At 38.2% G+C, this 19194-nt stretch overlaps 1 protein-coding gene across 1 annotated transcript in view; it reads left to right on the top strand.

Annotated features, from left to right (window-relative positions):
* LOC150107390 (uncharacterized) overlaps window positions 1-19194 on the top strand; it is a 339311-nt gene that overhangs the window by 61878 nt on the left and 258239 nt on the right. The window contains exon 5 of the mRNA XM_090391829.1: window positions 3030-3113. Coding sequence (XP_090247955.1) covers window positions 3030-3113 — 84 coding nt within the window. The remainder of the gene's footprint in view (window positions 1-3029; window positions 3114-19194) is intronic.

Below are 19194 nucleotides of genomic sequence, written 5' to 3'. Positions count from 1 at the left end.
AGAAGTGAAAAAAAAAGGGGTGGAGGATGATAGACCATAATAACAAATGTACATACATAGGCTGTACAGGAGAACTAGTCCAATTTGCAGATGTATAAAGTGATTTCATGATATTGTTATAGGTAAGATGACTGCATCGAATGGATCTAAGGCTTGGTGTCTGGACAAATTGGTCTGCAAGATGGATATTGAAAAATCACAGAAATAAGAGCTTGGGGAGGGGATAACATGAAGATGCACTTGTACAGGCATTGTTCATCAGAATGACTAAAGGAGAAACTGCATAGATGGGATGACCCTTTAATTATGCATTCATTTTCTTTATTGAATGAATTTACTCCTGGCATTTGTATAAAGAAAAATCAATGCATTGTCAGCATTTCGATACTTATTATTATTATTATCATTATTATTCCTTCCAGTCACTATTTAATTCTGCAGTATACCATTCATTCTCCCATCTCTCAAGTGACTATTACCACAAGAGGCTACCCTCCAGACTGACCATGACTATCGTCAATCTGGCCTGGCAGACCATGTTTCAGATACAACCACAGGATCTCCTGTTAAAAAAACCACCATTCTCCATCACAGTGAATTCAGAAAATAAATTTATTATTCCAGACTATTTTTAGAATCTGCAGCAGCACTCAGAAATCAACTGAATCTAAATAAATACGGTTACATTAAACTCCCGAAACCGGATGTAGTCCTTGTGTTCTGAAATTCTGATATTTGCTGTCCTGCCTGTTTGGCTAAAGTAGGACAGCTTACAGCTGCAAGGGACCTGGTACACATCAGGTAGGTGTAGGGGGGGGGGAGGTCGGTCTTTAGTAGAGTGGATAAGGGATGCCAACTTTTTATATGGTCTGTAATGAGAAGTTAAGTCATGTTTTTTCAGGATTTTTGTACTTTTTTCCGAGGTGCCTCGGGTATAGGGTATGGTGATGGATTTAGAGTAATCCTTGTTGTGAGGGGGGATTGGGGTTTACTGGTTTCAATATTTTTTGGATTTTTTTTTTGGGGGGGGGGTAGCCATTGGTTGAGAATGTGGTTTAGTTCTGTGGTTAGGGCATTGTCATTTGAACAGATAAGTTTAGCCCTGTTGTGTAGTGTCTTAATGACTCCATATTGTTGTGAGGAGGGGTGGTGGGATTGTTGGTGAATGTATCTGCCTGTATGGGTGGGTTTTCTATAGACTGAAAAAACCAAGGTTCCATCAGGCTGGCGGGTGACTAATGTGTCTAAGAAAGGAAGGCAGTTGTTTTTTTCTTCTTCCAGGGTGAATTTGATTCTGGGGTGTTGGTTGTTTAGGTGTGTTAGGAAGGAGAGGAGTGCATCAGAGCCATGTGGCCAAATAGCGAACACATCATCAACATAGCAAAGCCAAATGGTTTGGTTTTTGTGGGGGCAGAGTTTAAGGCTTTCTCTTCAAAAGTCTCCATATAAAAGTTGGCCAAGGGTGGGGAGCGTGGAGAACCCACGGCTGTCCCCTCTATTTGTTTGTAGAATTTTCCCAAAAAAATAGCCTCAGTTCATTGTGAACTGAAATAGGGCTGTGATATTGGGAGGAAATTTAGCTTGGATTAGCTCTAAGGATTCTTTGAGTGGGACATTTGTGAATAAGGAAGAGACATCAAAACTGACCATTATGTCAGTGTGTTTGAGTGTAAGGTTTTCTATGCTGGCTTTGAGGTGGGCTGAGTTTTTTATGTGTGAAGGTGTGTGTTGCCAGTATAGTGTGATACACTAGTATATACCTGCCATAGAATACGGTGGAAGAAAGCCACGATAATACACTGTAGTAAATACAAATATGAAAGGCTTTTCATGGAATCAGCTTCATTACTAAGAAACAATCCAAACCTCAACAAATTTGACTGCATGAGACTGCCTCAAATTTGGGAAACCTACATCAGAAGACCTTCAGCCCAGTTGCCCAATAATACCAACATTGCCCGCTAGGGGACACCATCAAGACTTTAGGAGAAATAATAACTTCTTCACTTGCTGTTTGTTGTGCCTGCATGCATGTGTCTTGTTCTTAAGTTCCTTGAAAATGGCAACGTGTCGTTGTCGAAAATTGAAGTATATTAAAATTTATTTTAATGTATATCCTAGTTTACATTGTAATTTCCTTAAATTATTTAGTAAAAAATGCATAACCAACTTCTAAGCCTTTCCACGAGAATAAACTCTATTAATTATCAGAGATCCAACCTTACATTCTAGGCCATCTACAATCGCCCATAGAGGGTGCACCGCTTAGATAGAGCTTTAGAGTCACCCACGTGTTTGGCTTAGTATTGTGTTGCATTTGAGTGTGTGTTACATTAGTTTTTTATAATCCCTGAAGATGTGACAGTGACTGAGATGAAATATTGGAAGTATTAAAATCAGTTTTAATCCTTTCCAAGTGCTGTATAAATATTCCATTAAGCCTCCAACATGATGTCCTCACAGCACTTAAGCCTCAATCATTTGAAGAAAAGAGAACTAGAAATTTGGGGGAAAAATTACACTCAGAGAACATTTAGAATTTTGAAAGTTCATAAAAAATAAAGAGAACATTTTTTGCACTTGTAGTTCTAGGACTGATATTTAAAGCTGTTGGCTTAACATGTTTCAGGATTATTCCTTGTCTTCAGAATCAGAAAGACTCAAATAGAAGGAATCAAGAAATAGAAGTTAAATGTGGCACAATGCAAGTTCTGTTTTATGCTGGTTAGTACCTGGCTAGTTTTTGATTGACTGAATCTTCATTGATGCTTCACTTTCTCAGAATTTGGGATGTAGAGATTAAATATTGTCTAATATGCAATTATGTTTTAATCTGTTTTTATAGCTGCACATTCGGGGCATCTTAATCTCTTGTAATTTGATTTGAAATCAATGTTCTAATATTTTCCAATTATGGTTTGTGGTTATTCTATGATTGCATATGCTGAGAACTCAGCTGCTAGGTCTGTTCTGTTTTTGCCTCTTTTTTTAGCACAAGTATAACAACACCTTGTTTCTTTTTTTTTTAGAGTTGTCCCTTGTGCAGTATTTTATCGAGATGATAATGTGGAGGATGATATGTTAGCTTCTTCTTCTGATACAGAACAAGAAAGGTAAATAGCAATTATATATGCTAAATGTTGAAATAAAATGCATTTTTTGATTAAATAAAACTTTAAAATTTTAAAGTATTCAGATCAATGAGATCTAAATACTTTAAAATTTTAGATGCATGCTGCTTTTAACATACCAGTTTTTTTTTTCTTTGTCAATTACCTTAAAATTTGAGATTTGTTTTTTGCACCTCATTTGTATTGTGCATGTCATCACTTGCTATTCAGCTGTGATTTATTCCCTAGATTAAACATGATCATTACATTCTGAGTAACATGGCACATAAAATGTTTTTTCTGATAAAATATTTTTTTATTTGTTCATTAGAAACTATTCTTAATCCCTTGTAGAAACATAAATGTTTGTCATTATGCTAATATTAAGGATGGTTTCTAACAAACAAATAAAAACATTTTATCAGTGAATATTTTATTTACTATATTACTTAAAATATAATAATCTGTTTTTATTGGTAACATGACATTAAATTTGTTTATGTATTTGTGGCAGCAAAACTTCTATTTCAGAGTGACACTGTACTAGCAAAAGTTGGCTACCACTAATATATCTTCAGTTATTTAATCATTTATTTTTTATGACACTCACAACTGTTAAAAATCTTTTAAAAATGTTTAAAAATCACAGCTGCTAAAAAAATTAACTTATTCAGTTCACATTATTATATTTATGAGTGTTTGTTTGATTATCTGTAACAGTAGTTTGCTTAATGGTGTAATTTTGAAAGGTTTAATATTTGTTTTCTTGTACACTATTGTGTGTCATGGTGCTGATGTGTAAAACAGTAGCAGGCGATTTTAACATGCATGATTGTGTTCATTGTGGCATGTGTGAAATGTATGCCCTTCACAGAAGGGCATACATTTCACACATATTTATGAAAGGAGAATGAAACTGGAGAATGTTGTTTGTTATAAATGTTTTGTGAGTGAATGTGAGATGTATAAAGAAAGTAAGAAGAATGATAGCAGTGAGCTTGAAAGACGAAATATGTTTACAACAGGCATGAGCGACTGTATGAATGACTCTGTGGAAAATGAAGAGAATGACCAGATGGTAATGGAAAAAATAGTGCACTTACATGGATTTCTCCATAGAACAAAGCATGCAATTGAGTGATTGGTGAAATGCCTGGCATATGGTATGAAACAGTAGTGAAAGAAAGGGGAGAGAAAGCATAGTTTGAAAGAGCAAAAGTGTGAGAATAAGGATTGGATTTTGTATAGTGATTTATTGATAAGAGGAGTGCTTGAGGAGAGTGTGTGATGAAATCATGTTTTCCTCGTACTAAGATTGACGATGTAAGTAATGCTGTAAGGATGCAGAGAATGAAGATGAAAGAGATGTTTATTCTAGCTGGTACAAATGATTTAGTAGGTGATACGTGTGGTATGGTATGTAAGAAGACACAAAAGAGTTGCTAGTGCATGAGAAAAAAAAAGAGTGAGAATGCAAAAGTTGTGTCTGTTACCATGGTACGATAGAAGCGAGCTGAGACAGAGTTGTGATTGTGAATGAGTCAGTACACAGATTGTGTGGGAGGAATGGTGTGTTGTTTGTGGATGTGTGGAATGAGTTTGATGGAATGAAGGATTTATATAAAGTGGATGGCTTGCATTTGAATGGATTTGGTGTCAGGAGTCTTGAGAAAGTTTTGTTCAGTGAGAGTTCAGAAATGCAGAGTAAGAGAAACCAGAATGTCTAGGGGAGATGCAGGTGAGCATAGATCCAGGCAACATAGAGGTTAGTAAGTGGGAGAGTGATCACATGATGCTAAATTTAGTGGGCTAGGCAACACGAGGTGTAAAGGAGGCTGTGGGATGAATGGGATATTGCAGTTTATGTGTACTAATGCTTGAAGTATTTGAAATAAGGATGAGGAGTTATAGGCATTAGTGAGGCTTGGTTGGCTGAGGATGATATGGCCATAGGAATAGAATGCAAGGAAGGCGTCTTCAGAGAGGACAGGAAGAACAGAATGAGGGTAGGGGTTTTGCTGATAGCAGAGGAATTGAAGCTGAAAAGAGTAGAATTACATCAGGGGGTCAGGGATTCAGAGAGCAGTTCATTTTTCTTAGCACAGCTCAAATAAACTGTTATGTCTGCTAGTGACACCTATAGCCCTTTTATAGTCCTGTATTTCCCCTTCAAATTATTTCTTATATCTTTATGTACAAATCTAACATTAGTGGCCCTAGCACAGAGCCTTACAGCACACCACTAGTCAAAAAAAAAAAAAAAGTCATTGCTGTTAGGGAATAAATGAAGGAAAGAAATTATAAAGTATATTAGTTGTTTGGGAGTGGGAAGGGGATCATCTGTAGGCTATGTACAAAATGTTAAAAGTTTCAGAGAATAGCATAATTTTTCAAATGTAATTTATATTTTAAATATCACTGAAACAAGTTTAAAAATTTTTATATGTCTTATAGATTGTATTTGAATGATTTTGGAGTTGGATGTTAAGTGTTGTTCAGCAAGAGGCTGGAAGAACCAAAAGCAGGAAAACTAGAGGAGTTGTAGGATGCAGTCAAGTGTGGCTCTAGTGACCCCTAGAACAAATGAGTATGAGTACAGAAATGATTATGTAAAGTTGGATGCAGTTTCACAGGTTACAAATCTGAATGTATTGGTATTACATTATGCATGGGTAATAGTGGGGTCAAAGGAAAGTGGAAATTCATATGCACAAATGCATTTCAACCTTTTAGCATTCAATTTGACTTGGCCAACAATTACTGGACTTTGTTAACAGAAGATATAGGGATAGAATGTAAAGGATGTTTGGGAAGATAGAGAGAATAGGATTGGAAGGAGGGTATTAGATGAATAAAGAAAAGGATCAGGACCAACAAAATTAAAAGGTAGTGATTTCTGGCCTGGGGAGGCATTTGATTATCTGGTGTTAGATAAAAGTCAACAGCACAAATATATTTTTAGTCATTGCTAGAGACCTGGGGATGGGGGAGTGTGCATAGAAAGATGTAAATATCATACATCAATTAGCATAGTGAGTGTAGGCTATACAATTATTACAGGGACATAGACTGGAAGAAAGGACTTAGGGCAAGAGATGGAAATGGAATTTATATAGTTTACATGCTGTTTAATGTAACCAGGGGCGAATGCTGATCTTGAAATTCACTCTAACAGATAAGCTTAGGCGTTGATGGTTATTCATGACTTATTTTTCACAGTATTAACAACACCACAAACACTTTTATCAACCAAGATGTTTTATTAACGCTAATATTTCGCTGATTTTCAACTCAGCATCATCAGAGCACAACACACATGTAAACGCGACAGTGAGTGAGTGAAACAATATAATTGCAAAAGACAAAAGATCTAAAGTCCTATTTTTGGCACCCTCTAACGAAAAAAAACAGCAGTTATCCAGGAGTTTTTCTTAGGATAACCGTCTCCCAAATTTTTGGCAAATTAATGCAACCATATTTGTTAAGGTTGGGAGAATTCTTCAAAGCCATTGCTGACTCAAAAAATAATCTTTCAGATCTATAACGACTCCTAAATAGCAAATTCGTTTTCCTCCATCTAATCCTGTGTGAAGGAGTGTCTCCAAAGCGTGGTCTGCCAGTCCCGACTTGCCATAGTAATAGTAGCGAATGTATCTTTCATGTTCTTCCAGGCGGATGTTCACTGATCTTCCTGTTTGTCCATAATAGGCCAAGTCACAGTCACATGGAACTTCATACACTCCTGGGTTTGCTAAAGGGTGAAGTTTATCCTTTGGCGAGCGGATCAGAGTTGCCAGCTTGACATGAGGTTTGAAGGTGGTGCGAAGGCCATGTTTCAACAATACTTTGGCTATCTTTTCCGATGTACCTCTGATATAGGGAATAGAAATGGTCCACTAGTGGCTTGTGTGGTTGCGCTATGTAGATGATGTGTTTGCCATCTGGCCCCATGGACAAGACACTTTGGATGCTTTTATCACCTACCTAAACAACCAATGCCCCAAAATTCACTTCACAGTAGAAAAAGAATCAAATAACTGTTTACCATTTCTTGACACATTAGTCACCCACCTTTCAGATAGATCACTATCTTTTTCTATTTACAGAAAGCCTACACACACAGGAAGATACCTACATAAACAATCACATCATCATTCAGTCCAACAGTACGGCATTTTAAAAACACTTACACACAGAGCCAGAGCCATTTGTTCTAACGATACAGCTCTGACCACTGAACTCCAGTACCTGCGCCATACGTTCTTAGCCAACTGCTACAATCCCTACAAAATAGATAAAATACTACATAGGCCCATTACTCTGCCCTTCCCTAATACACAAGAATACAACATGACCATTTCTATTCCCTATATCAGAGGTACATCGGAAAAAATAGCCAAAGTATTGTTGAAACATGGCCTTCGCACCACCTTCAAACCTCATGTCAAGCTGGCAACTCTGATCTGCTCGCCAAAGGATAAACTTCACCCTTTAGCACACCCAGGAGTGTATGAAGTTCCATGTGACTGTGACTTGGATTATTATGGACAAACAGGAAGATCAGTGAACATCCGCCTGGAAGAACATGAAAGATGCATTCGCTACTATTACTATGGCAAGTCGGGACTGGCAGACCACGCTTTGGACACTCCTTCACACAGGATTAGATGGAGGAAAACGAATTTGCTATTTAGGAGTCGTTATAGATCTGAAAGATTATTTTTTGAGTCAGCAATGGCTTTGAAGAATTCTCCCAACCTTAACAAATATGGTTGCATTAATTTGCCAAAAATTTGGGAGACGGTTATCTTAAGAAAAACTCCTGTATAACTGCTGTTTTTTTTTCGTTAGAGGGCGCCAAAAATAGGACTTTAGATCTTTTGTCTTTTGCAATTATATTGTTTCACTCACTCACTGTCGCGTTTACATGTGTGTTGTGCTCTGATGATGCTGAGTTGAAAATCAGCGAAATATTAGCGTTAATAAAACATCTTTGTTGATAAAAGTGTTTGTGGTGTTGCTAATACCGTGAAAAATAAGTCTTGAAATTCACGCTTGCTCTTGTTATCATTCAGGAAGTGAAAGGTGTGATTGAAGTCTGATTAGCAGAATAATGAATTACTGATCATTTAAAACTATATATTTAGAAATTTATGTACATTTAATCATACAAATACAACATTTATTTTACAAATGATATTCTATCTTTTTCAATTTTAGCTACTCGAATACAAATGCTACCCTACGGTTCTTCTTTATGAACTGGTCAATAACATCGTCATAAAAAGTTGGTTGTAACTTAATTTTCCCAATCAACACACACACTTGTGAAGCCTGGCTGAAGCTCACTGGTAGAGCTACTTTGACTGCATGTGGTCTGTGTTTAAGATGACGTGAAGGGAGTGGAAATGGCTATGTGCACGCATGAAATTACAGTGATGCAGCAAGGACCTGGAAGCTCCTACAGCCGAGCAAGCCAAGGTAGCTTTGAATAGACGAGCTGGCATCGACCTTCGATACACACTGCAAAGCTCAATTACTGCCCCGCAAACTTAAGACGTCTTTTGTCTACAAAAATAAAAGCCTAAATGAAATACTTATGAATGCATGCATTTATTAACAAATAAATATTACTTCTTTCTCAATTAATGAACTTGCGCAGCAAGCATAGAGAATTCGCCCCTGAATGTAACTATACCAAGGGATAGTTACATTAAAAAGCATGTCATGGGTGGGACCTAGGATTTGAGAAATCTGGATATATATTAATGGCATTGGAAGACATACAGTATATAACCACAGTAGCCACTCTGTCTCCAATAGGGAAAGGTGACCATTAGTCTTGTTCTAGGAGGTTGCTAAACATGTGTGTTTTCAGTTTAGAAGGGTTCTTGTGGAACTAAAGAGTGGTCACTGTGGAGAATTTGAGGAAGCATCGATTAGTTCCATGCGTAAGAAACATGAAATGAAAGAATGTCAGAAGTTCATGGGATATGGTCAGAGGTTGTTTGAGAGAAGTAGTATCAGAATGTATGTTCAGGATCAGGAGGATGGGAATTAGAAAAAAATTGTGGAGGGAAAATAAAGAAAAAAGTGATCAACATGCTCATGAACAATACAAAGTGCAGGCAAAAAATGGCAAATTAGCTAAGCAGGCCAAAGAAAATCCCAGAGGTTTTTTTTATTTTTATTTTTTTATTAGTAATAGGTAAGAGAAGGAGTAAGAATTATGGGAGGATAACTTTAATCATTGCCAATAATAGTAGAGTGACAGAAGCAGAAGAAATAGTTGAGTTTCTGAGTGACCAATTAGGGTGTATCATCTAGGTGAAGCTATTACAGTTGCCACTGTGACAGCATCTGATGTGAGAATTGAGGTAGATGAACTGGAGTTGTCAGCATATTAGTAATACCAATGTGAATGCAACAGTGGATGGCATATCAGCATACATGTTACAAGAATGTGTGCAAAAGAACTGCCATTGCCTCTGATCAAGCTGTTTGTCTCAACTCTGGCAAGATTCTGAGTGAGTGGAAGGGCAAGATAGTTCTGTTATATAAAGGAGGCTCTAAGACAGAAGTAGCAAATTGCAGATCATTTTATTTCAGGAGTAACAGTTTGGTTATTGGAAAAGTTGGTTAAAGGTAGACTTTAAGAATGGATGAATAGGAATATGATCCTCTGTGGTGGACAGCTTAGTGGGTTTCTTGTCTTAGTAATTTACTTACATATAATATTAACAGCTGAGTCAGGGAAGGGAAATGGCTACACTCCTGGACTTTGCAGAGGCATTTGACAGAATACTGCATGGAAAACTATTATATAAGTTGGTGCAAATGGCAATGGATATGAAGCTGGTGGGATGGATATGGGAATGGCTGACAGTGGTGGGATGGATATGGAATGGCAGCCAGACACCAGAGAGTGGTATATGGTGTAGAATTCAGGAGAATGAGGGATGACTAATGGAGTGTATCAGGATGATACACTCCATTAGATGAAGGATAAGTTAGTTAGTATAAAGCATCAGGATAGTGGGGCCTAAGGGGATTTTGCACTTTATGTACACTAATGTCAGGAGCATTTGGAACAAGAGGAAAGAATTTTTGGCATTGGTTAGTTCATCCTGGCTAAAGGTTATTGGCATTAGTGAGACATGGCTGACAGAAGATTATATAGTTAGTGGGATAGAATGTGAAGGGGTATAGTGTGTTCAGGAAGGATAGAGAGTAAAGAATGGGGGCAAAGGTGTTATTGATGATAGCTGATGAACTGCAACCAAAGAGAGTAAGTTCAACCACAGGCCATTGAAAATAGCACATTTGAAGCTATCTGGTGTTGAGATAGAGGCCAGCAGAACAAAATATGCAGTTAGATGCTCCTGTAGACTAGGGGATGGAAAAGATGATGGGGGGATAGTATGTATCGGCAAATAGCCTCAATAAGTAGAGGGCAGGTAATTATTATGAGGGATTTCAACCGTGAGAACATAGATTGGAAGGAGGAATGGACGCATGGGAGGGAGGAAGAAAATGGAATCTATGCAGTTAGGAATAATTACCTGAGAGTACATAGAATATTCTAGGAGTTTGAGAGTGCTTGATCTAGTAATTGCATCTGAGAATTTGTCTATAACCAATATGATCATGTTGCTAATAATTAGTGAGTGTGATCATATGGTCTTGACCTGGGAGGTGGCTAAATGTGTGGAATTTTCAGTTAGGAGAAGGTATATTGGAATTGCAGGGTTGGTGAGTATGACAAGCTTAGGAGATTGCTTGGATCAGTGCCATGGCATGTGAAACTGCAAGGGTAAAGATAGTGCATGGGAAGTGGTAAAGGAGTGTTTGAGGGAAGTAATAGCAACCTGCGTACCTAGAGTCAGGAGAGTAAATCAAGTGTGAGTTAATGGAAGAATATCATTAACCTCTCTACCGGCCGAGGTGGATGAAATAGCGAGACCAAATTGCACTTCTTATCCATGTTATTTAATGGGTGTTACGGAATCTTATCCAGATTTATCTGGACGTCTATAGATGTCATGGCCGATTGGGGTGTTGAGCTGGAGCTGCAAAAAAAAAACAAAAAAGACAAAAGCAGGATATGAAAGGAAATTAGCAGTGCAGGCCAAAGATAAATAAATTTAGTTTAATAATTTATCCAAGTGTGAGCAAACAAAGTTTGCACCTGAAAGTATCTTCAGGACTGGGGTAATGAAGTACACCAGGCAACTCGTTGCAAAGGTGGAGCAAGCTAATATCACTCCTATCTCAGTATCTCCATAATGCAAAGCACATTTCCTTGCGGATATGTATAATGTTATGCATTAAGGGAAGGGCAACTACCCAGACTAGTTTTGACCTTATGTATAGGTGAAGTGAGCTCTAAAAATAAGATAAGATGATCCCGAAAGATCGCCCAACTCAGCATTGTTCCACTCAATGACAGGCTCACCCCGTCACCGAGAAGAACTTCTCAGCATTGGCTCTACCCACTGGCAGGTTCACCCCCCACCACCAAGCAGAGCCATAATCTCAGCAGTGGCCCCACTCAGAGACATGCAAAAACCTACTTCCAAGTGGAGCCTCTCAAAGCCAGATCTTCCCCGCACCGGTTTCCACCCTCATTGGGGTCTCATCAGTGAGTAGACCCAGACTAGTTTGACCTTTATTGAGGTCTCTTCAGTGGGAGCCAGGTCCAAGTGGAGATACCAGGCAGAAGCATTAGCAAGGTCATCTCTACCTATAGGAGTTGCCAAAGTGTGTGCCACCTTTTTATTAAATTACTCTGGATTAAAGAAAGATGTTGAAATTTTATTTTTCACTTGGTTAGACTATGATAAATTTAGTTTAATCCTTTATCCAAGTGTGAGCAAACAAATTTTGCACCTGAAAGTATCTTCAGAACTGGGGTAAGGTAGTACAACACCAGACAACTCGTTGCAAAGGTGGAGCAAACTAACATCACTCCTATCTCAGTATCTCCCATAATGCAAAACACATCTCCTTGCTAATATGTATAATGTTATGCATTAAGGGAAGGGCCACTACCCAGACTAGTTTTGACCTTTATTGAGGTCTCTTCAGTGGGAGCCAGGCCCAAGTGGAGATACCAGGCAGAAGCATTAGCAAGGTCATCTTTACCTATAGGAGTTGAGACTGAAGAGACCTCACTGAAGAGAGACCTCAATAAAGGTCGAAACTAGTCTGTGTAGTTGCCCTTTCCTTAATGCATAACATTATACATATCCACAAGGAGATGTGTTTTGCATTATGGGAGATACTGAGATAGAAGTGATGTTAACTTGCTCCACCTTTGCAACGAGTTGCTTGGTGTTGTACTTCCTTACTCCAATCCTGAAGATACTTTAAGGCGCAAACTTTGTTTGCTCACACTTGGATAAAGGATTAAACTTAATTTATTATAGTCTAACCAAGTGAAAAATAAACTTTCAACAGGCCAAAGATAATTAAACAGTTCTTTTGATATGCTGCAAGTAAAAGGAAGATTGTTTATGGCAGAATGATTTTAATGAATGCTGATGGTAGGGAGGTAACTGAATGAGTCAAAATAGTAGAATTACTAAAAATGAACACTTTGCAAGAGTATATCATTCAGGTGGAGATATGCAGTAATGAGAGAGGCAAAAGCTTATATGGGAACTGAGTTAAATGAAATGGAGGTGCATAGCATATTACAGAACCTGAATGTGAATGTAGCTGTGGGACTAGGTGGTATACCAGCTCGAGTTTTACGTGAAGGTGCTAGGGAATTGCCAGTGCCCTTGACCACATTGTTTAATCTAAGTCTCAGCTCTGAGTTAGTCCCAAGGGGATGGAAAGAGGAGATAATAGCTCCATTGCATAAAGGAGCCTCCAAGACTGATGTAGAAAATTACCAACCAATCAGCATATCAGGAGTTGTTGTCAGGGTACTGGAGATGTTGGTCAAGAGCACAGGAATGGGTTGATGAAAATGAGATACTGTATGGAAGGGGGGGAGCTACATGGTTTTGTGAAGGGTAGCTCATGTCTCAGTAACTTGCTCATGTTTTATAATACAGTGACAGCTGAGTTGGTTAAAAGTAATAGGTTTATAGTGATACTGCTGGACTTTGCAAAGAGCCTTTGAAAGGATACCACATGGAATTCTAATCAGTAAACTGCAGCATATGGGGATGGATATAGGGTTGGTGAGGTAATGGGGTTACAGGTGGATAAGTGGGTAGTTGATGGAGAGATATCAGAGAGTAGTTTATTCAGTAGTAGTGGTGTGCCACAGGGTTCTGTTCTTGGGCTGCTGTTGTTTAATTTGTACATTAATGATAGGAAAGGATCTGAGAGGAACTATTCATTTGTTTGCTGATGATACAAAGTTGAGTAAAGCAATAGTTAATACAGATGATGGTAAAATTTTGCAGGATAATTTGGATAGAGTGGTAGTCTGGGAAAAGGAGAATGGATGTCAATTTAATGTGACAAAGTGGTGATATGATTGGAATATACAAATTACTGAAGGATTTATACGATTAATTCAGAGGAAATTTTTCAGAACAGGTCTGGTGTTGGGAGAACTAGGCCCCCATCCTTGGAAACTGAGTAAGAGTGTAGTTAGCAAGGATATTAAGAACTTGGGTTTTTTTTTGCTTGGAGAGTGGTGAACAAATAGAACAGGTTGCCGGACTCTGTTGTGGGTGTGATGACTGTGAATAAGTTCAAAGCAAAGTATGAGATACTGCAAAAATGTTGGAGGATAGTGCTTGACATGATGTTCAGGGCCTCCTTCATTGAGGCCCTGAACTAGTAGTGGACGAAGGAGAATTGCTGTCATTTTAATGTGGCAAAACATAAGGTTATGCTTATGCTCTTTGAGATGAAAGATTACTTACTGTGTATTAAATTGATGGTGCTGGACCAGGAATTTGATCAGGCTAAGGATTTGGGGATGATGGTGTACAAGGAGTTGAAATTCAGAATGCAAAAGTTGGCAAAATAGCTCAAAGGAGTTATTTGGATGTTGAAGAATATACTAACTAATAAAGACAAGGAGGTTATTATCTCTCTTGATCAGATGCAACTATGATACAGCTGCATCTTGACCTGTGCAGATATTTGGTCGTCCCTGATTTCTTGTGGATCCAGATATGAGTGACCAAAATGGTGATAGTCAGAGGAGAGGAGACATGATAGAAACTTGATACAAAGGAAATTTTCAGTATAAGATGGTGAAGAGCATAAGGGATCATACCCAGAAGTTGTGTAAGAGTGCAGTTAGTAAGAGTGTGAGGACTACAATTTTTCTTGGAGAGTGATGAATGACTTCAATTGATTGCTAGAGGTCGTTGTGAGTACTCTGGCAGTGATTAAATCCAAACAGTTGCTCAAATTAGAAGGTGCTGAAGAAGGAATATGAAATTATTAGCCAAATCTTTATAAAAATGGCAACAACAAAAAAGCAGTTCACAAGATCCTCCACAATAATGCAATGAAAGGTAAAAAAAAAATTATAAAAATGCCTTGGCCATACCATATATTAGGGGAATAGCAGAATAAATGTGACACTACATAAATATGATATTAAGTCACCTTTCAAACATTTTACAAAATTAAAATGTTCAGGGTTGTGAGAAGTAGCGGTGTATAAAGAGGGCTCCCGTTTGAGATAATTTTTTTTGAAATAATCAATAGTATATGTGTGTGTTGATGAGTAAGAGTTGCTATAAAAGTTGTGCGCTTGCAGCGTTATTAGTGCATGTGGGATTTTTTGTATAGGTTTATTTATGAATTCTTTGAAATTAAGAGTTTAGTATACTAGCCGGTGAAAGAAAGATGGCGGTGGCTTTGTTCATGCAGGAATTCAATTTTGATTTCAGTCGTTTCATGAAATGTGAGGTGTGCTATATATACTCGTTTGATTATATAGTAAATTGTGGATATTTAAGGCCGATGGAAGGCGGGTGTGTTCAAAGTGTGAGCTAAATGAGGACTTGATGAGTGCTAATATGTTGATAACTGAAAGTGTTAGTAGCAAGAATGCTGCGACGAGAATGAGTGCTCATCTGATAGAAAAGAACGGTGTAAAAGAGCAACAAAAAAATGTTTAAAAAGTTTTGAAAAAGAGAATGAGCAATGGTAAAAAAGACGAAAGTGATGTGAATATGGCAGAAGTTAAATAACGAAGTGCAGTTAAAGATAAAGTGGCGAGCGGCATTGACTGTGAACAAGCGTGTCTGATGTATGGTTCAAAAGCTCAAAAATTTGAAAGAACGAATAAGAGCAACAGTGTGACACAAGGTTCGAAAATTTGAAAGAATGAATGACAGCAAAAATGGGATGCAAGATTTGAAAGTTGAGTTGGTTAAGATGAGGCAAGAGATGAAATGGATGCAGAATGAAGTTAAGAGAATTTGAGATATGTATGGAAAAGTGAAAATGATGAAAATAAATAATGTTGGTATAAAAGAGGTAACGAAAGACTAGTGAGTGGCATTGTATGGTGATTCAATTATTAAAGGTACGCTGGACGAAAGGATGCATAAAGTATGTTTTATTACAGGTAGAATGAGTAGAGTGATTGAGGCATTAGATATGAGAAGTAAGTGAGCAAATGAGTTGGTAGTTGTAATAGATACAAATGACTTGACTGTAAACAAACAACACATCAGATTGGATATGAGGAAGTTGTTGAGATGGATAAAAGAGAATAGTGTGATAGTAAAGGTAGTAAGCATGTTGCCCAGGTATGACAGTGGCCAGATGAGGCAGAGAGCAAGGATTATGAATGGTTTGTTAGTGGAAATGTGTGAGGAGAAAAGAGTACAGTTTGTTAATCTGTGGAATAAGTTTGAAGGACGTAGTGAACTGTATAGGAGCGATGGACTGCATTTCAATGGTTTTGGTGTGAATTGCTTGGAAAGACTGCTGCTGGAAGGTAGAGAAGCGAGTACAGAGAATGAATCTGATAAATGGTAAGTGATGTGGAAGAATGGGAGAGTAAGACAGGAGAGATTGAAGAGGTGGTTGTGAATGAAGACATGAGCAGCATGAATATAGAGATTGAGAGAACAGCTGTGCAAGACAGACAAGGAAATGGGGAGACTCAGGGTGGACAGAGGAACACAGCGTGAAAAAGGTAGATGCTCTAAGAGAATGTCAATTCATGTGTAGACAAAAAAGTAAAGGGGATGACCTGGGATCAAGGGAAAACAGTTGGATCTGAAGAAGGTTTGAAGATGAATAAGGAGAAAAGAAATGGCTTGAGTTAAGCATGGAGAAGTCATATCAAATAAGTGGTGTCAGTGAAACTAGCTATAGATCCAGGAATAAGCTGCTGTGTTTGTATACAAATACTAGAAGTGCAAGAAACAAGGCAAATGAAATGGTTGCATTAATTGAATCTGTTCACCCAAAAATTGCTGGAATAAGTGAGACATGGTTGAATGAGGACAACATCCTGACAGGAATAGAGATAGATGGTATGATGTGTTTCATGAGGTTAGAAAGGGTAAAAAGGGAGGGGTGTGGAGTGCTGTTGATGATAGAGAAAGAGTTAAGTCCATACAAAGTAGAGATGCAAGAGGGAAAAAGTGGCAGTGGTTTTGAGGCAATATGGTGTTAGATAGAGGTAAATAGAATGAAATATTTATCGGATGTTGTTATAGACCTGGTAATGTGGATGGTAGTGACTATGAAATGTATAATCAAATTAGCCAAGCAAATAAGAAAAGGGAGACTATTATGGGTGATTTTAACTGTGACAATATAGACTGGGATGATGAGATAGCAACTGGAAGTAAAGAAAATTAGTTTCTTTTTGAGGGACAACTACCACAGACAGTATGTAACAGAGGACACATGAGGATTGAGAGTCTTGGATTTGATTATCTCATCAGAGGATGTAATTCTAAATGAGGTGTCATATCACCCTCCAGTTTGTGAGAGTGACCATGAGCTGTCTGGGTGGTTGCCAGCAGTGTGAAGACCTCTGCGAGAAAAGGGTATATGTGGAACTTCAAGGCTGGTGATTATGATGAGCTCAGGAGACAGCTTGCAGGTGTAGCATGGAATGAGGAGTTAGTTGGAAAAGAGATCAATGCAGCTTGGAGGATATTCAAGAACTCTCACATGGAAGCAATGTCTAAATGTATTCAAGAGTCAGAAGGTTAAATAAGGTAGGTCTCAAATGGATGAATGAAGAGATTGAGCATGTGATACAGAGAAAAAAAAGCATTATTGAGGTAGCATAAGGGAAGTGGTAATAACCAATTCCATGAGGCTTACAGAGATCAGGCAAGGAGAGTGACTCGGTTGGTAAGAGTAGCAAAAGTGAAATCTGAGCAGCAGTTAACTAATGAAGCCAAAAAAAATAAAAGGAACATTAGGGAGGTCTTTCAATATGTAGCCAGCAAAAAAAAAAAAAAATATGGAAAGATGACATTGATTGGAGAAAATGGTATAAGGACTACTGTGGAAGATATAGTGGAGATACTTAATGAGAAGCCCATAAGTCTTTCATTCTTGTGAATGTGATATCATGGAGAGATTGAGGGCAGTTGATGATGGGGAGTAGAGACTGATTGTAAGTGAGCAAGAGGTGTATGGGGGAATTGAGCAAAATCGATGTTAATATGGTTGTCAGATTTGATAATATATCGGCATGTATTCTGATGGAATGTGCCAGGGAGTTCACAACTGCTTTGAGATATTTTTTTAATATGAGTCTTGCACTGGGTCAAGTTCCAAAGGAGTGGAAGAAGGGCAAGATTGTGCTGCTTCATAAGGAAGGTGATAGAACTCAGGCATCAAGTTATAGGCCTATCTGTGTGTCAGGTGTTGTGGTTAAGTTGATGGAGAAGCTGGTGAGAACTAGGATCCAGAATTGGATTGACAACAATGGTATTATCTTTGATGGACAGCATAGATTTTCTAAAGGGAGGTCATGTTTTAGTAATCTACTTACTTATTACAATAAGGTGACCGCTTCCTTGAAGGAATTCCCCATACACATGATGAGTGTGTATGGGGGGAGCAGTATACAGGTAAGTCACTAGTGGTGTGCCTTGGGTGTCTGTTTCAGGGCCATTGCTTAACTTGTATGTTAATGGTATTGGCAAAGATTTTGATGAGGATATTCAGTTGTTTGCTGATGATGCAAAGTTGGGATGAACTGTCAAGAGTAGAGAAGATGTGAAGATGTTGTGGCCTTATAAGAAGACTTGAGTAAATTGAGTGAATCGGCAGAGAAATGAAAGAAATGGGGATGCTAGTTCAGGGTTGCAAAATGTAAGGTTTTAAAATTTGGGAAACAAAGATGGAATGTAGAATTTATGCTTGGTGGGGATATATTGTTGAAGGTGGAGGAAATAAGGGATCCTGGGGCGATCGTGGATAAGAATCTGAAATTTAGGGGGGACACTGCCAGAATTGTGAGGACAACGCAAAGAATTCTGCAAATGATGCAGAGGACACTGACTTGTAGAAGTAAGGAGATTCTGGTTCCATTCTATAAGACTTTGATTAAGCCACACATAGACTACTGTGCCTAAATTTGATCACCCGGTTTTCCAAAAGATGAAGAGATGTTGGAAAGGGTTCAGAGGTGACTTACTAAGTGAGTTTCTGATCTCTGGAATGTCGAATATAAGAAAAGGTTGAGAACATGCAGTTTACAGAATCTAGTGGATAGGAGGAAGAGGGTTGATAGGATAGAGACCTACAAGTTTGTAGGTCTCTATCCTATGTGTTGGATCGATGTTTAGAGAGGTTTTACAGCAAACGGTGGGAGATCAGGGGAGAACCAGAGGTCATCCCTGGAAGCTTTGTAAGGAGAGTGTGAGGGGGGTAGGGAGTGAAGCAGGATTTTTGCATGTAGAATTGTGAATGATTGGAATGCCCTTGCCTGAGAGTGTGGTGTCTGCAGAGAATTTGAGTGTGTTTAAGGTGCGCTATGATGAGCTGTGTGTATGACAAAAGGACCTCCTAGATAAGTCTTTGACTCCATGGGGGTCCTGGGATATTAATAATAATAATAATAATTTGCTGATGATGCAAGGTTGAGGAGAATTATAAGTAGCACTGCTGATGC

This window comes from Typopeltis vanoorti, chromosome 4, assembly GCF_054136105.1.
Source record: "Typopeltis vanoorti isolate ZY-2024b chromosome 4, IOZ_Tvanoo_1.0, whole genome shotgun sequence".
NCBI lineage: Eukaryota > Metazoa > Arthropoda > Arachnida > Uropygi > Thelyphonidae > Typopeltis > Typopeltis vanoorti.
This window is presented reverse-complemented; position numbering and strand designations above follow the sequence as displayed.